The following is a 19,424-nucleotide window of genomic DNA, read 5'->3' as shown; positions in this document are numbered from 1 at the left end:
GAGCAATTTGCGAATAGCAAAAATTTTGAACAAGTTTTAACTTTCTTGATGAGCGATGATTCACATTACGAGCAAAACTTTTTCACTTTGTTTATTGAGTTTCCGGTTATCACAACTGAGGCCGATAGTTTTTCACTTTCACCCACACACATACTGTAGAATTATGGGTGATATTCTCCCGTACGTTGTGTTTCCCATCAGTGTGCTTCACTCAACAAAATGAACATGCATGCGAGCTTGACTATTTACCACGCAAAACTAAAAGTAACATCCTAATCACGAGTATGTGTGCTCAAAGGATTTTTTTTATTCTTCAAGCAAGTGTAGTGACTGCTGTTTAAGTACCTGTGCTCTAAAAATGGCCTCCATAATGAAGAATGGTGAGAAGAAAAGCCGTAGGAAGATGATTACTCTGGACTCTGGAACTTAAGAAGGAAATCATTGGAAAGTACGAGCAAGGTATGGGTGTTGCCGATGTCGCAAAATCCTATAAGAAGTATACATCCATGATTTGCACAATATTAAAAAATAAAGAAGAAATAGAGAAAGAAAGCTAAATACAGCACAAGGAGTTTCGAGAGTGCCAAAGCAACAGCCACATGTGCTGGAGGAAGTAGAAAAGTTGCTGCTCGTGTGTATCAATGAAAAGCAATGAGCTGGTGACACTATGACTGAGAACATTATCTGTGAGAAAGCAAAAACTTTGTACGCCACAAAAGTGTTTTGTGGCAAACTACCAGGTGTGTCAACAGAAAACAAAGAAGGCTTTCAGATGAGCAGGGAATGGTTTAAAAACTTTAAGAAGAGAAGTGCCATTCATAGTGTTTTGAGGTATGGAGATGCAGCTAGTGCTGATGCTAAGGCAGCTGAAGTGTTCGCTGAAAAGTTCAAGAAGCTCATGGTTTCCGAGTGTTATTTGCCGCAGCAAGTTTTCAATTGTGATGAGACTTTCTCTTTTCTGGAGAAAGATGCCAAAGAGGACTTACATTACAGCAGAAGAGAATGCAATGCCCGGTCACAAGCCCATGGAAGACCGTCTTACCCTCTTCAGCAAGCAGGGATTTTAAAGTGAAACCTGTGCTCATGTACCATTCTGAGAATCCATGAGCTTTCAAGAAATGAAAGGTGCAAAAGAACCAGTTAAACGTCATGTGGAGATCAAACAGCAAGGCTTGGGTTACTCGTATCTTGCTTATTGAGTGGATCAATGTGGTCTTCTGTCCTTCAGTAAAAAATATCTTTCAGAAAAGAATCTGCCACTCAAAATCATGCTGGGTATGGATAATGCTCCTCCTCATCCTTCAAGCTGTAAGGATGACTTACTGGAGGAATTCCAGTTCATTGAGATCAAGTTCTCTCCTTTCATCAACACTCCATTGCTCCAACCGATGAACCAATATGTAATTTCCAACTTCAGAAAGCTTTACACCAAAGAACTCTTTCAGCGAGGCTTCTAGGTGACAGCGAACAAACCTTACCCTCCAAAATTAAAAAAAAAAAAAAAACATTTCAACATCGTGCACTGCCTCAAAAGCATCAATATAGTTTGGGATGGGGTCACCAAGTGAACCCTAAATTCTGCTTGGAGAAAATTTTACGCTGATTGCGTTATTGAGGGGCTAGCTCATGAACAAGAGCCACCAGTTGTGGAAGAGATTGTGTCCTTGGGACAGGAGCTAAATGGGAAGGACATTCAAGAACTACTGTAAGAGCATGACCAGGAGTTAACCACAGAGGAATTGATGGATCTCCATTGTGCGCAACAGCAAAAGCCTATGGATAGGATCTCGTCTGAGGAAAAGAAAAATGAGGAGGTGTCCCTCACTTCAAATGAGATTAGAGAGATATGTAAGAATTGGGAATCTGTGAGAAATTTTATAAAAAAATAACCACCGAAATAGAGATGTGGCAATGAGAGCAATAAATCTAGCCAATGACAATGCCATTTCCGGGGAATCCTAAAAAAGATGCAAAGCAAGTGTCCTTGTATAGGTTCTTCTTCAAAGAATAAGTTTGCAAACAACAGAGAAAGTCCTTAAGTCATCCTAAACGATTGTCCTCCTTTCGCTTGCCATTTAGAGTAAGTAAATTTGTTATCACATTGTATGTTTATTTTATGGTGTTATTTTATTATTTCATAAGATTATTTTATTGTATCATTTGTTACGCTATTGTTGTGTTGTTTATTATGCCTTTTTTATGAGTCATTTTTATGTGAATGAATAATTGTGGAACAAATCATCCGAGTTTACATTATTTCCCATGGGGAAAGTTGATTTGAATAACGAGCGATTTGGATAATGAGCACTTATACAGAACGAATTAAGGTCTTTAACCGAAGTTCCACTGTATTTTTGAAGGCTCAAATATATGAGAACGAATATCTTTGTAGAAATCTAAATCAGCTGTAGACTTTACTTTGTGAAAAACTCTAGCTTCCTGAAATTTAAATCTATGGCCCTCTTGACAACACTAAGCGGCGACGGTTGAAATATTTTTTCCACTGAAGACAACACCCACTATGTGTCAAAATGCATTTTGTAATTTACGTATATTTGCCTTATTGGTTGGTGAGTTCTTAATAAAAAAAATATAATGTTGCATTTCTGTTTTCTTTTCTTATTTTGTATGTTTTCTACAGTTACTATGATTTCACTGTTTTTACATATTTGTTTATAGGTTCTGGTTCATCTGGTTATTCCATTGACTGGAAATTTGTGCATTCCATTAGAAACTGTAAAGAATTGAAACCAAAAAAGTTCAGTGAAGAAGAAAGGGAATCCTTCACATTTGTTGAGGAAGATTACAAGGATTCTGTGGTCATGCCTTGGTACCGAAACTTGGATAAACCGCAGTTCTTCTATGTGGCAGAAATATGTTTCAATTTGACTCCTCTAAGTCAGTTTCCTGATGAGATATTTGGAACATTCAAAGATTATTATGAAAACAAATATCAGATAAAAATAATAAACACAACCCAGCCTCTTTTGGATGTGGATCATACCTCTGCCAGGCTGAACTTACTAACCCCAAGGTATGTTAACCGTAAAGGCATAACATTACCAACGAGCAGTGCTAACACAAAAAAGACAAAAAGAGAGAATCTCCAACAGAAACAAATTTTGATTCCAGAGTTGTGTATTATCCATCCATTCCCAGCATCTCTGTGGCGGAAAGCAGTATGTTTGCCTTGCATATTATACAGAACTAATTCCTTACTTTTGGCTGAGCAGTTAAGGGCTTCTGTGGCTCAAGACATATCATTGGGCATGAAAGAATTTCCTTCAGGTTTCCAGTGGCCTGCCTTAGACTTTGGATGGACACTATCAGATGTTATGAAGATTCATAACGTTCCTGATGAAACCACTGAAAAAATTGCAGAGCCTGAAGATAGTTCACAGCAAAAGGATTGGAACCACCTTGTTAATGGAAAAATTAACACAAACATGGAAATAAGTGAATGGACAAATAGTATGTATGAGATTGACACACACAATGACATCAATTTTCAAACTCATCAAAATGATGCACATGTTACCCCGGCGAATAATGATTTCATGGATTTTGAAATAGATGTATTTGACCCAAGCAAATGCGATATTCCAGATGATGATGAACTGATTCAGAAAGAACTTGAAAGCATAGGCTTGAATTTCAATGGTCCCTTCGAATTAAATGAACCTGTAAGTTTATGGAACTCTTCAGATTCTCCAAATTCTGCATTTCAACCCATTGTTCGTTATGGTTCTCCAAGTAACTTTGAAGACTCTCAGCTTGATTCAGACTGGGAATCAGAATGCAAAAGCACTAATTTCTTTTCTTTGAATGCTTTAGGTTTAAGTTGTATTTCGGGTCCCGGAATTTTCAATATGGAAAGCTTCTCCCAGGATTTAGTATCTCATGAAGAGGAGGATGATATGTGGGATAGCTTTGATGAAGGTAGCATTTCTGACAAAGACGAGTATGAACCTGTGTCTTCAAAGAGCAATCACATTTTGAATGAAAATAAAATGGAATCTTATTCTAGTGCCAGCAGAAGCTCCACAGATTCTAATGATTGTCTGTCCTTGTGTACATTTGAAAATAATGAAAAAAGCACCAAAGATGAAAAAGTTTATGATTATCATGTCAAAGCTACTGTCGCCAGTATTCAGGAAAGTAAAAGAAACACTATAAAGTTCTTAAATGTTATACCACCAACAGCGCTAACCACAGAAGCCAGTGTTCAAAATAAGCTTGTTCCAGGTCCCCTTTATAAGCTTTTATCAATTTTAGAATCCATGGGATGTTGTCATGATGCAAAATCGCAAGACAAAGGCATATCCCATTGTAAAAATGATTTTTTCTCCAATACTATGAAACATATCAATAGTGCAAAATCTGAGAATTGTTCATCCCTGGCTTTCGGTGAGCTGTTGAAAAACCGAGAGGAGCTGAACAAAATGAGAAATGATGGATCATTTGTCTTCAGCTTTGATGAATGTCAGGATTTGATCTGGCATCCAGGCCCTAATCCTAGTATAATTCTTCAAGCATTCACTATGTCAAACGCGAACGACGGTATAAACCTTGAAAGACTTGAAACAGTAGGTGATTCGTTTTTGAAATATGCCATTACGGCCTATTTATTTTGCACATATCCTGATATCCATGAAGGAAAGTTATCGTTCCTTAGGAGCAAACAAATCAGTAATTTAAACTTGTATCGTTTGGGCAGAAGGAAAAATTTTGGGGAAATGATGGTAGCTACAAAATTCGAACCTAATGATAATTGGCTCCCTCCTGGGTACAGTGTCCCAAAGGGTCTGGAACAAGCTCTAATTAACACTGGCCTGTCTGTAAATAAATGGAATATAAGTGGTGTTAATGATCCGACCAATATGAATGAAGATGAAATCCGAAATATTGTTCTTAGTAATAAAAACATTTCTGAGGTATTCATGGATGGAAGTATTAAAAACTCTCATTATCATTCTCCTGTCATCCCTTACAATTTGCTCACACAACACAGCATTCCGGACAAAAGCATTGCGGATTGTGTTGAGGCCCTTATCGGAGCGTATCTAGTTTCCTGTGGCTCGCGTGCGGCAACCTTATTCATGTCATGGTTAGGATTGCGTGTTCTTCCAAGTAGTAAGGACCATATGGATAAAAGTAAAGGATCAGCTTTTGGATCATTACAAGCTCCCCCATCACCATTGATATGTAATTTGAGTGACGTTAGCTTCAAGTTAGATCGTTTGTTGTCTGGGTACTCTGCGTTTGAACAGAAGATTGGATATGTGTTTGGAGACAAGTCTTATTTGCTTCAGGCCTTCACTCATGCATCATACTATTATAACACTCTTACAGATTGTTACCAAAGATTGGAATTTCTAGGTGATGCTGTTCTTGATTATTTAATAACACGCCATTTATACGAAGATCCTAAAAAGCACTCTCCTGGAACTTTGACAGATCTTCGTTCTGCTCTTGTAAATAACACATTTTTTGCCTCTCTTGCTGTGAAGTATGACTTTCATAAGTATTTCAAAGCTGTGTCACCGAGTCTGTTCAATGTCATCAATAAATTTGTGGAATTGAAAGAACATTCTTCTGTGGAAGACTATTTGGTAAGAATCGTTTCATATTTAATTTCAAATACAAATACAAGGCCACAACAGGCAAATTGCTCAATGAGGTAAAAATCAGAATGCAAATAAATACATTCTGATTAAAACCTTGCAAAAATGAAATTTATTGTAATTTCCCGAGTATAATCCATACACTCAAGTTTTGCCACTTCAAGAAAACAATTTGCCTTATAATCTGCATATGCAAGTATTATTCATCAATAATGATGTCTGAGGAAAATGGTAAAGGGTGTCTTAGGTAGTTGGCCAGTTTTGTTTTTAGGAAAAAATTTAAAATCTGCTTGCATCATCATTTGTGAATAAAAAGTTATTTTTGTGAATTATTTTTCAAAATATTTATTTTTCATTTCAACCTCTCAGCAAAAAAAACAAAAAAACTAGGCAATATGCAGCAATCCACACTAAGAAAGTCTGATGGTTTTTTAAACATATAATCCACTGATTACACACAAGGGATTACAGTACTCATGGTATTAAGTAGTATATCTAGATTGTTTTGATATACACACACACACACACACACATTATGAGTGGGAAATTTTGAGTATGTTTCTTATCTACAAAAAATTATTCCATTTAAATAATTTAAAAATAACTTCCAGTTTTAATGCTGGTGGTTGTGTAATCATGAGAGTTATCACCATATCTTCATTTCACAAATGCTTTGGTCGATTGGAACCTGAGTTGGTTTTGTCAACTCTGAGGTTCCCATTAATCAGAGTCTTGCCATAGCTGTGGAAGATCAAAAGCATTAAAAAATATAAAGTAGATGCTTGAACAAATAGTTTGTGGTATCTGATATATGTTTTTCCCCCTCCCCTCATCTTGATGAATATTGTTTGTGTTTCAGCAATCTTATTACTTGGAGGAAGATGAATGTGAGGAAGTAGAAGAGGTTGAAGTTCCTAAGGCCCTGGGTGACATCTTTGAGTCTGTTGCTGGTGCAGTTTACCTAGACAGTAACATGTCTCTTGATGCAGTTTGGAGAGTATACTATGCAATGATGAAACCAGAAATAGGTTAAATTTATTTCTCTAATACCTAGATTGATATACAATCAAACTCAGTTATAACGACATAGAACATTCTGTAAATTTTGCCATTTTAACAGAGGTGTTGTAGCAGGGAGTTTGCATGTCAAAGGTTACGACACTTTGACATGCAAACTGAAATTCAATAGGTTTGGTGCTGGTGTCTGGGTCTGGAGGTTTATTGGATACCTTTTGGTATTTTCCTGATTTTTTAAATTTAATAAATTATACTGTGAAATGAAGCATTTGGTGACACAGTAGAGTCGATGAGTTAAGTCATTCTATAAGTAATGTACACTGTCGATATGGGAAGTAAAAGAGAAGAACCCAATGATACAATCAAGGTTCACATTTTCAAGACTTGTTTTCACTAAATTGTAATCGGATGGTGTGTAAATACTGTGCATGGAGGTATTTCATTATGATTAGTGTGTGACCATATGTAATCGAAAAAAAATATGGGAATTGTGATCACATAAATATGAGACATATCCAATTCTTGCCCAAAGTATTGACAATTGTCAGTGATATTACCAAATATTGCTTATAAATAACCTTTGGTGAGAAATACAATGCTACAGCAAGTCTGCAGCGATTTAAAACATATTTTAGGGGGTGATCAACATGGCAAATATGTGAGATGAATATTTATGATGTGATGAGTTCTTTGTTATTTCTTTGGCAAAAACCATAAAAATACAAGTGGCAAAAATGTATCATTATATCTGAGGTCATTGCATTTTCATTGATGTTATAAGCAAGATTCATTAACATCATCCTCTGTAGAAATCAGTCCTGACCACTAATTATTGACTTTATAGCCAAGATGTCATTTCAACCGAGGTAGTGAGAAATTGAGTTTGACTGTATTGTTGAAAAACTATAGTTATTTAAAATCCCAATTAAAAACTTTTAACAATTAAAATCTGAATTTAAACTTCAATAAATTGAATTTTTGGTGTCCCAAAATAATCTTTATTTCCTATATCATAAATTGTCTATAAATCAATGTTATACAATTCAAATTTTAGATTACTCGAAATACAGTGGATCCCACTTATAACATTCCCACTTATAACATTCCCACTTACAACATTTTCCCACTTACAACATTTTCCCACTTAAAACAACTTATTTTCATGGTCCCAACTTTAATACTCGGTGATATTTCCAGTTTAAAGCATTTTCCCACTTACAGCATTTTTTAACATGATAGTGTTTTTTAAATGTTATAATTGGGGATTCACTGTAATATCAATTTCTGGAAGCACTTCAAGATATCAGAGTTGGACTATGATTTGAAATGTAAAATTATATTTAGAATGCTTCTGAGGAATTTAAATAGATTTTCACAACAAAAAATGAATTGTGTTTGGTACACCATTCCTTTACAAATGTCAAAATTCTGAATCATGAATTTTTTTTGTTCCATGTTCATACCAGCCTATATCAGACTCTTATCATAAAGACAACACACTGCATTAACTTCCATTCTATTTGTTTTGTTCTTATTACTGACATAATGAACAAGTCTTTTCACACAAATAGAAAGTTCAAAAAGTACCCTGCAAAATATATCTTCCAAATCATATAGTGACTATGTGCACAAGATGAAATGTTTTGCTGACTGGTAGAAAATTCTCTTGGACCAGCAACGGTCTGTTGAGAACATTAATCTAATCAAATAATAAATTTATGACAATGATATTGTTGAATGATTTATATTTTTCAGAATGATTCTATAGGAATCATCAAGTTGATATTCCTAAGTATATAAATTTCTTTATTTAATGTGTTTTTTTTTAAATACATTATTTAATAGAGTACTTCAGTAGTCATGTGCCAAAGTCACCAATACGAGAACTATTGGAATTGGAGCCACAAACAGCTAAATTTGAGTGAGTTTCATCAAATTTTAGTAGAACTTTTTTTGCTTTGGGCATAGATGGAAGTGTTTCTTTAAATGTGATTTAAAAATAAAAAAAAAGATAGTAATCAAATAATTTCTCTGCACCAATTTTCAAATAGTGATTCATATTTGTCTGGTATAGCATAAAGTGTTAAATATACTTAATGCAACACTTTTTTTTCTCACACAAAATGATAAAAATAATTCAAAATGCACAAACCTGAATATCAACTCTAGGTAAAGATGCCAACATAATTATTATGCCAATTATTACCAATTATATTATGAAATGCTTCCCTATTTTTTAAATCATGCACCATAATTTTCACTTCTTGAACACTTTTCTCCATTATATGTTATTCAAAGCTTACAAAAATATTGATCAGTCACAGGAAAAAAGTGTTTCCCTCAGTTTATTGATATATTATGTTAGCAACCAAACAACTTACCCCAGGGTTTCACTGCATATGTAAAATGAAGAAAAGGGAATAAAGTAGATAAAAATGTATTCACAAATATTATGAAGGTTTTTAACAGCTGGCTAATGCAAAGATGAATTCAGAAAAGAGTGAAAATTCAACTGCCCTTGCTAGATGGAGACTTCTTCCTCAGATAAGTTGTCATCTGGTAGCAGTGTCAGCAATTGTGAGTTTTGGCCTGAATTAGGTCCAACTGTCCTGTTCAGTGCACACAAGCTCTAAGGAAAGATTGTGATATTCGTTGTCTTTGTAGTCTAGTACATTCACCTGGCAAGTAAGAGGACATGAGTCTGATTCCTGCAAGGGCAGTTGAATTTTCTCTCTCCTAAATTCATCTTCACGGCAGCTAGCTCTTAAAAACTTTCATATGGATAGGAAAGAGTGGCATATACAAATATTATATTTAAAAAGCTAACAATTAGTCAGTGATCTACAGCTATACAGTTGAGCTTGGATGCAATTATTTCACACTATAATGTGAAAAAAACCCATTTGTAATATATCTGATATTCGTTATAACTAATATATAATGTTCGAGTTAAATAAGAGAATTTTTTTACTTTAAGAAGCATTGTTTCTCAACTTATGGTCTGTGGACTAGAGGTGATCCTCAGATGAACTTAAGAACTTAATTATGATTACAGTGAAAATTATTCATTTGTGCCATAAACAATAACGTTATTCACATAGATCTGATATTTTATTCAAGCCTATATACTATAAGTCAGTAATTCTCAAAGTGTGTGTCACGGTTCTCGGGGGCCCATTGCCAACCTACGTCAGAGGTAATCCTGTTGATATTGGTGTGTGCCTGTTAGGTGCTTTGAAGTGATTCTATATTTGACTATTCTGGGGAGCTACAAATAAATGGTTACTAAAGTAAGGAAGCTGTGGGTGACAAAAATTTAAAGAGTTACTGCTGTAAATGGTCCATCAAACTGTTATAAACATTTTAGTGATTTGAGGTTTACTAAGACTGAGAAATACTGACATAAACAAAACTGAGGTTATGTTGATCCCTCTTCATTCGATTAGTTCTGGGAATTAACAGATCCAGTGCTATCTTTGGCTAGAGATTGCTATCTGGCTATAGATGCAGGTGATAGAACAGGCATAGCCTTTTCGGAATTGCTTTCGGTAGTACCACACAATCAGTTTTGTTTCTAAAAGAGAATTTCTGATTTTATGTAACTTAATTCTATAAAAAAAAAATCTATTTTTCCAAAAAACTTCTTTATATCTGATATTCATAAATATGGTAATTTCTTATAAGTAGTATTTTTAATGTTATTTTGATATCACTGGTTCACTAGAGTGAGAAAAAATTGTTATAATCAATACTTTGTATTATTTGATTTTGTTATAAGCAGGCTCAACTAGTGTATATTTTTTCCAAAGATGAATTTCGTCTAAGTTTGATGATGTACTTAGAAAATTAAAATTCTCTTTGCAGAAAAGCTGAAATGACTATGTCGGGAAAAGTGAGAGTTAGAGTTGAAATTTTTGGAAAAGGTCACTTTACTGGAATTGGTAGAAATAAGAGGATTGCCAAATGTACTGCCGCAAAACGAGCTCTCCGGGAATTAAGAAAAAGACAAAAAGAAAAACCTGTTGTGTAATAATCATTATAAACTATAAGTTTGTGGGTAAGACTGCTGAGGTAATATTATGGTTCATTTTTTTTTAAATATGAAGTTATTTTAATTTAAATTTGTTCTCTTAAAACAGAAAGTGGTCAACTTGCACCATCCCACTGGTGGTATGCCATGGTACTAAGTGTGGCCCCAAAGTTCGAAAAACAAAATTACAAATTTGAATGATATCTGAATAAAGATACATACATGAACCGTACACCATCGTGATCTATCAATATCTGATGATAGAAAATTTTTCTTGCACGAGTGTATAGTCCTACAATAGAATTTTTTTTTTGGAGACTATAGTTTTCATGTCATCATTCATAAGACTAATTGGCGCTTTTTGGGTTGTAAGAACAATGTGAACTGTGATTTCCATGCAACTTTTTACTCTCTCCAGTACTCTGAACATCTTCAGGAATTATTCCTTTTATCCAGTGATGTCTTCTTTTTTTTGATTAGCTAAAGTTTGTATATATATCCTTCCATGGCTGCAACAAAATTACTGTAAGGAACATATTAATTACAATAAACTTAACCCTCTCTGGGGCATTGAAGAGATAGCTGGTTTCCTTAACAGCCTCTTATTTTAGCATTGACAAGCCTAGATATTTTGTAAAGTTGATTTCTTAATGAAACACTTTTTCTTATGCCTCTCTGCTTTGCACCTGCTAAAAATTAGAAGAAAGCCTATTTCATTAAAAAATATAATTTTGAGGGGTTTTGGGGATTTCTACTATGCAACGGTCATGGGTTGAAAAAAACATTCATTTTTAGGATATCATTCGAAGCACAAATAATAATGATAATTGCAGCATGATTTTGTCTGTTCCATATCAGGTCTGTCCTGAATCAGTGGTTTACTGCACTGATCATCATAGATGCAGACTTTTAAAGAGAAGTTTTAACTATTTTCAATACTTCCCATAAATAAAAAAGAAAAAGATGAATCAAAAACAAAGTAGCAGAGTTTTTGATCCAAACTTTAACTGATTTTATTAGATTGAATTGCATTATGTTTTTTTTCATAATTATTTCATTCATAGTGTGAATAATTGTCCAAGAAAAAAAAACTTTTCTGTGTGATTAACTTAAAACTTAAATGTGTGATTTACTTATTTATTTCCAGGTTTACCAAATTGGATATAGCAATGGCAGTTGGAAAAACAAATATCTTGTTCATTTATCATCTTGTGGTACAAATCTTATAAAACATGAAGCAAATATGTTTGAGATTCTTCAAACTAACTTTTTTTATCTTCCCAATTTATTTTGACTAAATTATTTAGATTCTCAGTTATTTGTATATTTTTCATACATGTACAAATTATATCTAATTGGTAATTTACGTTTTAAATTATCAAAAAGTGTTATCAAAAGTATCAGAATAATAGAAAATTATCAGGATCACTGATCCTGATAATTTTCTTTATTGTTGAAATTTTCAAATTACAGTAAAATCTCCCAACAACAGCTACTTTAGGACAGTGAAAATGTGACAGCAATTTGAGTGGCTGTTATTGGGAATGGCCGTTTTATTTCTGAAAAAAAACCTAAAATTTATGAGCGATACAATATGTGAAATAATCCATTCTGTAATTAATTCCAATAATTATATAATTGATTATATTAGAAGATGTGATAATATTATAATAATTGATTAATCGATCTACAGTGCTAGTTTGGTATCCTTAAACTTAGGCTTGCACTGCTGAGGTAGAACACAACAGAAACGACTTGGTGAAAAAAACTGATATGGACCAAGACGATGTACCAGCCACCCCAAATAAGTTCATTGTTCCCACCCATGATCAACTAAACCATACATGCTCAACACATGACGTGTAGGCCAGATGTGGTTCTCAGAGTCATTTGATGTGGCCAGCGATCTCAAACCTAAAATTTTGTAAGGGGCACATTCTCAGATCATTTGAGGGACCTGCATTATATTTATAAATCACTTCAATTGAGGGGGTCCGCAGCACATTTTAAGATCACTTAAGTGATTTTTTTCCGACTTCATGTCCAAACTGACAGTTATTCAGAGTTTACCTGTAATATTAAGTGTATGGGACACGTTTCTTCCCAACAAAATGTGACAGTTTTTCGGAGATTACTTGCATTGTTTGGAAGTGGCTGTTAGAGGAGGTTTTACTGTATTTATATAGTGGAAACTCCATACAATGATAACCTTTATAATGATAATCCTCTACGTAATGCTGTTAATCTCTGATCCTGATGCACTTTTCATAGTGTTAATATATCTTTGTAACGATTCTCTGGTCCCTTGAGTATCCTAATGAGTTTCTGTATACAGGCTGTCTCAAATTGTTTTCACAGTAGATATCTCTGCAACCATTGACTTTAGAAACATACTTTCAATTACAAAGTTTCTAAAAGAACATACTTGTATTCAAAATATCAAAATTTGTTTAAGGGGTCGTATATATAAAAAACATTATACATTCCTCATGTACTAAACGTCCAATTATTGAAATGTAGGTCCTGCTCTGAAGTCGTTAACAAGAAATTTCATATTTTTAAATGTGATATTTTCAAGATATTAAATACATAAAATCACTATGTTTTGGCAACTTATCACTTTGTTGACAAGTTTTGATTGGCTCAAAAGTTGCTATTTTTAGGAACTCTTACAATAGTAGAATTAACTCGACCATTTTATTTTTTTTATTCATAAGAAATAATAGCAATTACATTTTTTTAGAATTATTTTCACAGTTAAAAATTTTTTTAAACTTGGAATCCAATTTACTTCTCTCAATTTCTGAATCACACCCTCAATCATTAACGATAAATGCTGAAAACTTCAAAGTCAAATATCCCAGTTAACGTGGCATTTAAAAATATACAACGTTTTGTAAATGATGTTTTGGAGAGAAATCTACATTCCACTAATTGAAAGTTTTAGTACACAGGGTCTACATAAAAAGGTAGTTTTTCCATTTTTTTATGTAAAGGACCCCTTGGAAAATATAGCATTTTGAGTAACTGCATCTTATTGTAGAAATATCCTCTTTGCGAACACTTTAGGACAACCTGTATATGTATAATTCATATTTGTATAATACAGTGAAACCTGTATAAAATGGAAGGTCAAGAGACTGAATTTATTTTCCGTTCCAGACAGGTTTTCGTTTTATAGAGGTGTATATAAAAATATATGCAGTGATTTATATTTTTATCGTTTATGAAACGTAAGTTTTGAGAATATCATCCTAACTTCTATAAACCAACGAGTGTTAAACAGAGACATGCATATTATTATTTGAATTTTTTGTTTCAAATTACTATACATTTGAAATTTCATATTTAAAATGCGCTAATGGTTAAACTTCAATATAAAATTTCTCCTCAATAGCAATAGAATAAATACTTACTTTTCTCTAAAATTAAAATTTTTAAATTCAGCGAAACCTCCATGTAACGATATTCTGTGGACCTAGAAAAAGTATCGTTGTAGAGAGATTATCATTACATCGAGAGGAAAAACTATCCTTACGTGAGATCAAATTTATGCTGTTGTCATTTTTTCTACAATAACATTGTTAATACCATCAGAAAATCACTTTTATGTATTCATTCACCGCAAAAAATTGCAATTGATCAATTTATTATAAAAATTTACTAACATGTATTGCCCCTGTAAAAAGGTTTACCGCATTGCACTTTCGTGTTGTACACAAAGTAGCAATAACTGCCTCCAGGTTTTGGTGATGTTTTAGTGCAAAATATTGATGTTATCAGATGCCTTCAGAAGAAAAAAAACAAGTGACAAAGTTAAAATTAAATTCTAAACGAATTTGAGCAAAATATAAAAAATATTGTTTTTTATACATAGTGGTTTCAAAAATCTCCTAAAAATATTGTTGTAGAGGGATTTATCACAGTAAAGAATAGCGTTATATCAAGTACCGTTGTAGTGAGGTTTCACTGTATTTAAAATAAAAATTGAGAAATTGCATACCTTTATGAAAAAAACAATAATAGTGAGATCAACAACCAATAATATTTGCAGAGATGCCACTGTACTCTAATTTATCTGGGTCCCGGGTTATTAGAAAAATCAGGGTCCTTTTTGAGTGAAAGTGGGTCCTTCTCAAAAAAAAATTTATCTTGAAAAAAATTATGCCCCCCCCCCCATAATTCACTGGTATCTCTATGAATTTTCTTCCAGCATGCCCCAGGTCTTTGATCACCTGCTTATATTTCTTCATTGAGACTGAGCGGTGGGTCATGTTCTGGGTAGGAGAAGAAGGTAGGCTGTCTGTGAATCAAGTAATTCATTTCTAAAAACATGTTTTATCCAAAGGTTCATTTACTTTAACTGTCTACACTTTCACTACTAGTAGGAAAAGCTTGCGAAGAAGCTCATTAGCACTGAGAATTTACCGTATGTAATTCTGCACGCGTAATAAATCTAAAACGAACATACAGTTGATCCCGCTTATAACGTTTCTCTCATCTAGAACGTTTTCCACTTATTATAACTTATTTTCATGGTCCTAACAATAAGTAATTCTCATTAAGATTTCCTGTTTAAGGTGTTTTCTTATTTACGTTTTTTATGATGGTTTGAAAAATGTTATAAGCAGAAACCAATTTAGTTAACAGTTAGAGACACATTTATATATTTACTAATAAATCAATCTATAAATTCCCTTCTGATTGATTTTACATTTACCGGTAATTAAAAAAATCTTAGCACTTTCAATATCTTTTGATCAAATTTAAAGCGAATTAGATTCTCTCCTCTCTCAGACACTTATCTTCTGATTCCAATCATACTTTGGTTTTCCTGGTAAAATGATTTTATTTTCCCTCCCTGATGGTCCACCACTCTGATCTGTTGCCACTTAACTGCCACATATTTTAAATCCTGAATATGGGAGCTATGTCAGATTTGTGTTGGAGAAACTTAACAGTGTGCTTATGTGTGTGTGTGCCCAGCATTTGGCATGTTTTGTGTTCAGTAGGTAGTGCCATATATCTCACGCCGTAACTAGATACTTTCTCAAACATGAGGGTGAATTTGGTGCTCCCCTCTAGTCCAGAGCCCAGGACACTAGACCCACCTGTCCCTGTCCCTCCCAGTAGCGGCCCTGCATCTATCCTCCAAACTGGTAATGAGTGCATTTGAAGTAGTTTAATGTATGCATATTTGTGTTGTAGGTCTGTGTGATCGCCATGGCAACCAGAAGTTTTTCCAAAGGAATAGCCAACTCAAAATTTGAAATCTGTAGAAAATCACATTTTTTGCTGATTACCATTGCACAATTGCAAGTTCTAAACCCGGATTATCACCAAAAGCAAAATTTGATTTGGGGGGAAGGGGTTATAAGGCCCCCCCCCCTCTTGAAATCAAAAATTTGAAATATTTTTGTAGAGAATTAAAATACTGGAATAAAATAATTTATTTTATGCTATCTGTGAAGAATTAGATCCTGGTGCCCCTCCAAAAGCCGATTATGCGTACACATCCGTGATTTTCGGGTGCGAAACGGTGACTACCACATAGCAGCGAGATGACAAAACTATGGATATTCAAGGTCTCGAGTTTTTACAGATTCGGTTTTTTCCACGATATTGGGAAAGTTTTACAATTTGAAGCGTTCCAATCCTTTACGATTAAAAAAAAAAGTGTGCATTTTGCAATTTTGTAGGAACAAGACGAATTTACGCCGTCTATAGACGCGGTCTTTGAATATCAGCAGATCTGCGCGAAAGAACCGTAATTTCCCGTATATAACCGCAGGGAGAAAATCCGCAGGGGAATAAAAAAAATCTGAAATTTGAAACTTCTGTACACGGCCTTTCATTAAGAAAGAGAAGAAACTACATATCCCTCATCTTATTGTTCAACAACCCGCGCGCATAGTAATACAGTACAGTGTACAAAGTAGTAAAACCAGTTTTTCAAGGTCGCGTGATCATGATACATAGTGAAAAAAAGTGAGGTTTTTCCTCCCTAACTTTTTCTTCTTAGAAGTAGTAAACAAAATTTTTATGCGTCCTTTTCCGAAATTCCGGGTATTTGACGCGTTATAACGAGTCAATGGCATCCCTGGTTTGTGAAAGAAAGATTCCACATATCTGTAACACTTAAATTTTGCTTTTTTATGCCTCTGTGAACTCCATTTTTGTGTTCAAATTCAATACACATTTCTTATTGCTGGTGGCCATCTCTACACTGATTTGGGAATTCTTACTGACGAGCGGCTTAGATTTTCTGGACATTATTCAGTGGTTGTCAAAAAAAGTTTATAGAATGCTCGGTTTCATTTTCAAAAGGTCTTTTCCCATTCTCCTCAAGTCATTCTTTCGCTTTTCCGAAGCTTAGTTTGTCCTGGACTGGAGTATGCTGTAAGCTTTTGGAGACCATACCTACAAAGGGACATAGACTTGGTTGAAGGGGTGCAGAGAACAGCTATGCATGTCTTTGTCGGCACACAGGGCTTGAGTTATGAAGAGAGAGATTTAATTTTTTGAATATGTTTACATTGGATGAATATAGGTATCGGGGGGGGGGGATATGATTGAAGTGTTCAAAATTTTCAACGGGATGGATAGAATGGTGGATAATTTATGGAGGGGATGGATAATTCATAGACCATAAATTATAATCATTAGCTGTGAATCGACTGCTTTGAGAAGGGGACAATTCTAGGTTATGGTGTTGCAGGGAATTTTTCTCTAATAGGGTTGTTAAAAAATGGAATAGTTTACCCTCAGGGGTAGTAAATTCTAACAAAATTGTTTAAAAAGACATATGATAAACTTGTGGTAAATTGAGAAGCTATCCATACTTAGAATAAGACAACCATAAATATATTTTATGGGCACTGTATAATATTTTATCATGTTTATATATTGTTCCTAGTTCTTGTAATTGCATTTTTAATTGGGTTGCTGTATTTTAGAAATATGTGACATCCATATTTGTTATAGGCATCCTTTTCTCAGCCACCTCATTGGGCATTTTGCCTGCATGGCCTTGTATTTGTATAAATTTTGAATAGAAAAAATCTGCTTCTCAAGCCAGATCCCCAGAACCAATTCAGATAGATAATAGGCATTCATCATTTTTCCAAGAAGTGAAAGAGTTCTCCTAGCAAAAGAGGTATCAGAATGACTTTCCTCCCATCCATAGGACAAAAACTTGCACTTGGCCAAAAATTCTTTTCATTTTAGCAGGTTTTGTATCTACAAATAGACATATAAATATGCCTTCTGTTTCTGTCTTAAAGAGGTTTTCTATGATTGAAAAAACATTATATAATTATTCACAAGACTATATTTGTTCCATTTAAGACAGGTTTCCATCTCATACAAAGTTCATATCAAACAGGTTTCACTGTAATAGTATTTTTTTAACCTTTAATAATAATTTTTTAATCAAATTCTTTTTTAATACATTACAAAAAGAAGCAATTGATAAGTAAGAAATGCGTGTTCAGTGTAGAAGCATAAGTTTTTCTTTCTAACAATGAAATTTTGTTGAATTTTCCTTTTTTTTTGTTATTTCACATTCAAACTAAAAGCAATATATACAGGGTGATTCAAAACTGAACGTACAAACTTTTAGGGTAGGTGGGAAACAAAAACAAAACAGAATCACATAGGAATGCATGATTCCTATCCAATACACCGTGATCTCATCAGCTAGAGGATAAAGGAAAATGCAGAAATGACAAGCCAATAATGGATGGAAAAACTATTTGAACTCAATAATGGATGGAAAACTAATGGAATTTCACAACAAAAGTGCAAGTCCTTACCATCCACAGATATGCAAAAAAAAAAAGTGATTCTGTCTTTTTTTACCTCCCCTAAAAGTTTGTATGTTGAGTTTAAATAAATCACCCTGTATATATATATATGCCCATCGAATATAGAATAAATGACTATTTATGTAAGTGAGAGAGAGAGAGAGAGCGCCTTTATTTATGTAGGACTGAATCTTTTTAAATTTTTGTAATAATAGAACCTCAATTATTTGACGTAATTGGGACCATCCTGTATAAAAGAAACAAAATACCTGGATTATCAAATCTGCATTAATTCAAACTTCAAGTATTGTCTATACGAATTGTAATAAAATATTTGCATCGTACAACCAACATATAGATAATTCAGTAGTTTTTCACTTTGCAAGTATACCGAGTTGTTTATTATGCATCTCAATTTTCCTATCACTCCACCCAAACAATACCATTGAAGAAACACTCAAAGTGTTATCAGTTTTTGCAATAGCAAAGTCTTCATTGAAAGCTTCATTTACATCTGTAAAAGAATTTTGGACTCCAGTATGATAATTTCATCATCACTAAGGAAAAACTCACAGAGAAAAATGACATCAGTTAACTTACTTTCTTTCAAACAGAGCACAACTCAGGTCTATCGCCATCTAGGGGCAATTTACTACATTGTGAGTTGTGCCAGAAATGTAAGCATGTCTACCTGAGAGTCTGAGTGCGTATCTAGTTTTGTGTCTGATTTTTTTCAGTGCTGCCATCTGATATTTCAGAAATGAAGTGTAATTATTGAACTATATTTGTACCGTTTGTAGGTCTGTTGCGAGATTTTTCAAAGGAAACAGTCAGCTTACATCTGCGTCTCAAAGTTGGGGAACACAGAAAACCAACTTGAGCCAACCACCACTGGCAACAGTTGGGTTTGAACCCGGGAACTCGCAATGTGAGTCTGTCATTATGACC

General features: G+C 33.9%; 1 protein-coding gene across 3 annotated transcripts in view; it reads left to right on the top strand.

The window, feature by feature from the left end:
• Dcr-1 (Endoribonuclease Dcr-1) overlaps positions 1 to 18,827 on the top strand; it is a 35,920-nt gene extending 17,093 nt beyond the window's left edge. For 2 of the 3 annotated variants that reach the window (XM_089247579.1, XM_089247716.1), the window contains 5 exons: positions 2,680 to 5,612; positions 6,484 to 6,652; positions 8,487 to 8,562; positions 10,506 to 10,712; positions 11,819 to 18,827. In XM_089247579.1, the coding sequence (XP_089103705.1) occupies positions 2,680 to 5,612; positions 6,484 to 6,652; positions 8,487 to 8,562; positions 10,506 to 10,671 (3,344 nt within the window). In that variant the 3' untranslated portion in view covers positions 10,672 to 10,712; positions 11,819 to 18,827. The remainder of the gene's footprint in view (positions 1 to 2,679; positions 5,613 to 6,483; positions 6,653 to 8,486; positions 8,563 to 10,505; positions 10,713 to 11,818) is intronic. The other variant, XM_089247638.1, reaches the window with a different exon arrangement.
• The last annotated feature ends 597 nt before the right edge of the window (positions 18,828 to 19,424 follow it).

This window comes from Pholcus phalangioides, unplaced genomic scaffold (assembly GCF_987345545.1).
Source record: "Pholcus phalangioides strain wild (caught in Gottingen) unplaced genomic scaffold, Ppha-v1.0 ptg000001l_1, whole genome shotgun sequence".
NCBI lineage: Eukaryota > Metazoa > Arthropoda > Arachnida > Araneae > Pholcidae > Pholcus > Pholcus phalangioides.
Note: the sequence above shows the minus strand (reverse complement) of the source record. Positions and strands in the feature narration are given on the sequence as shown.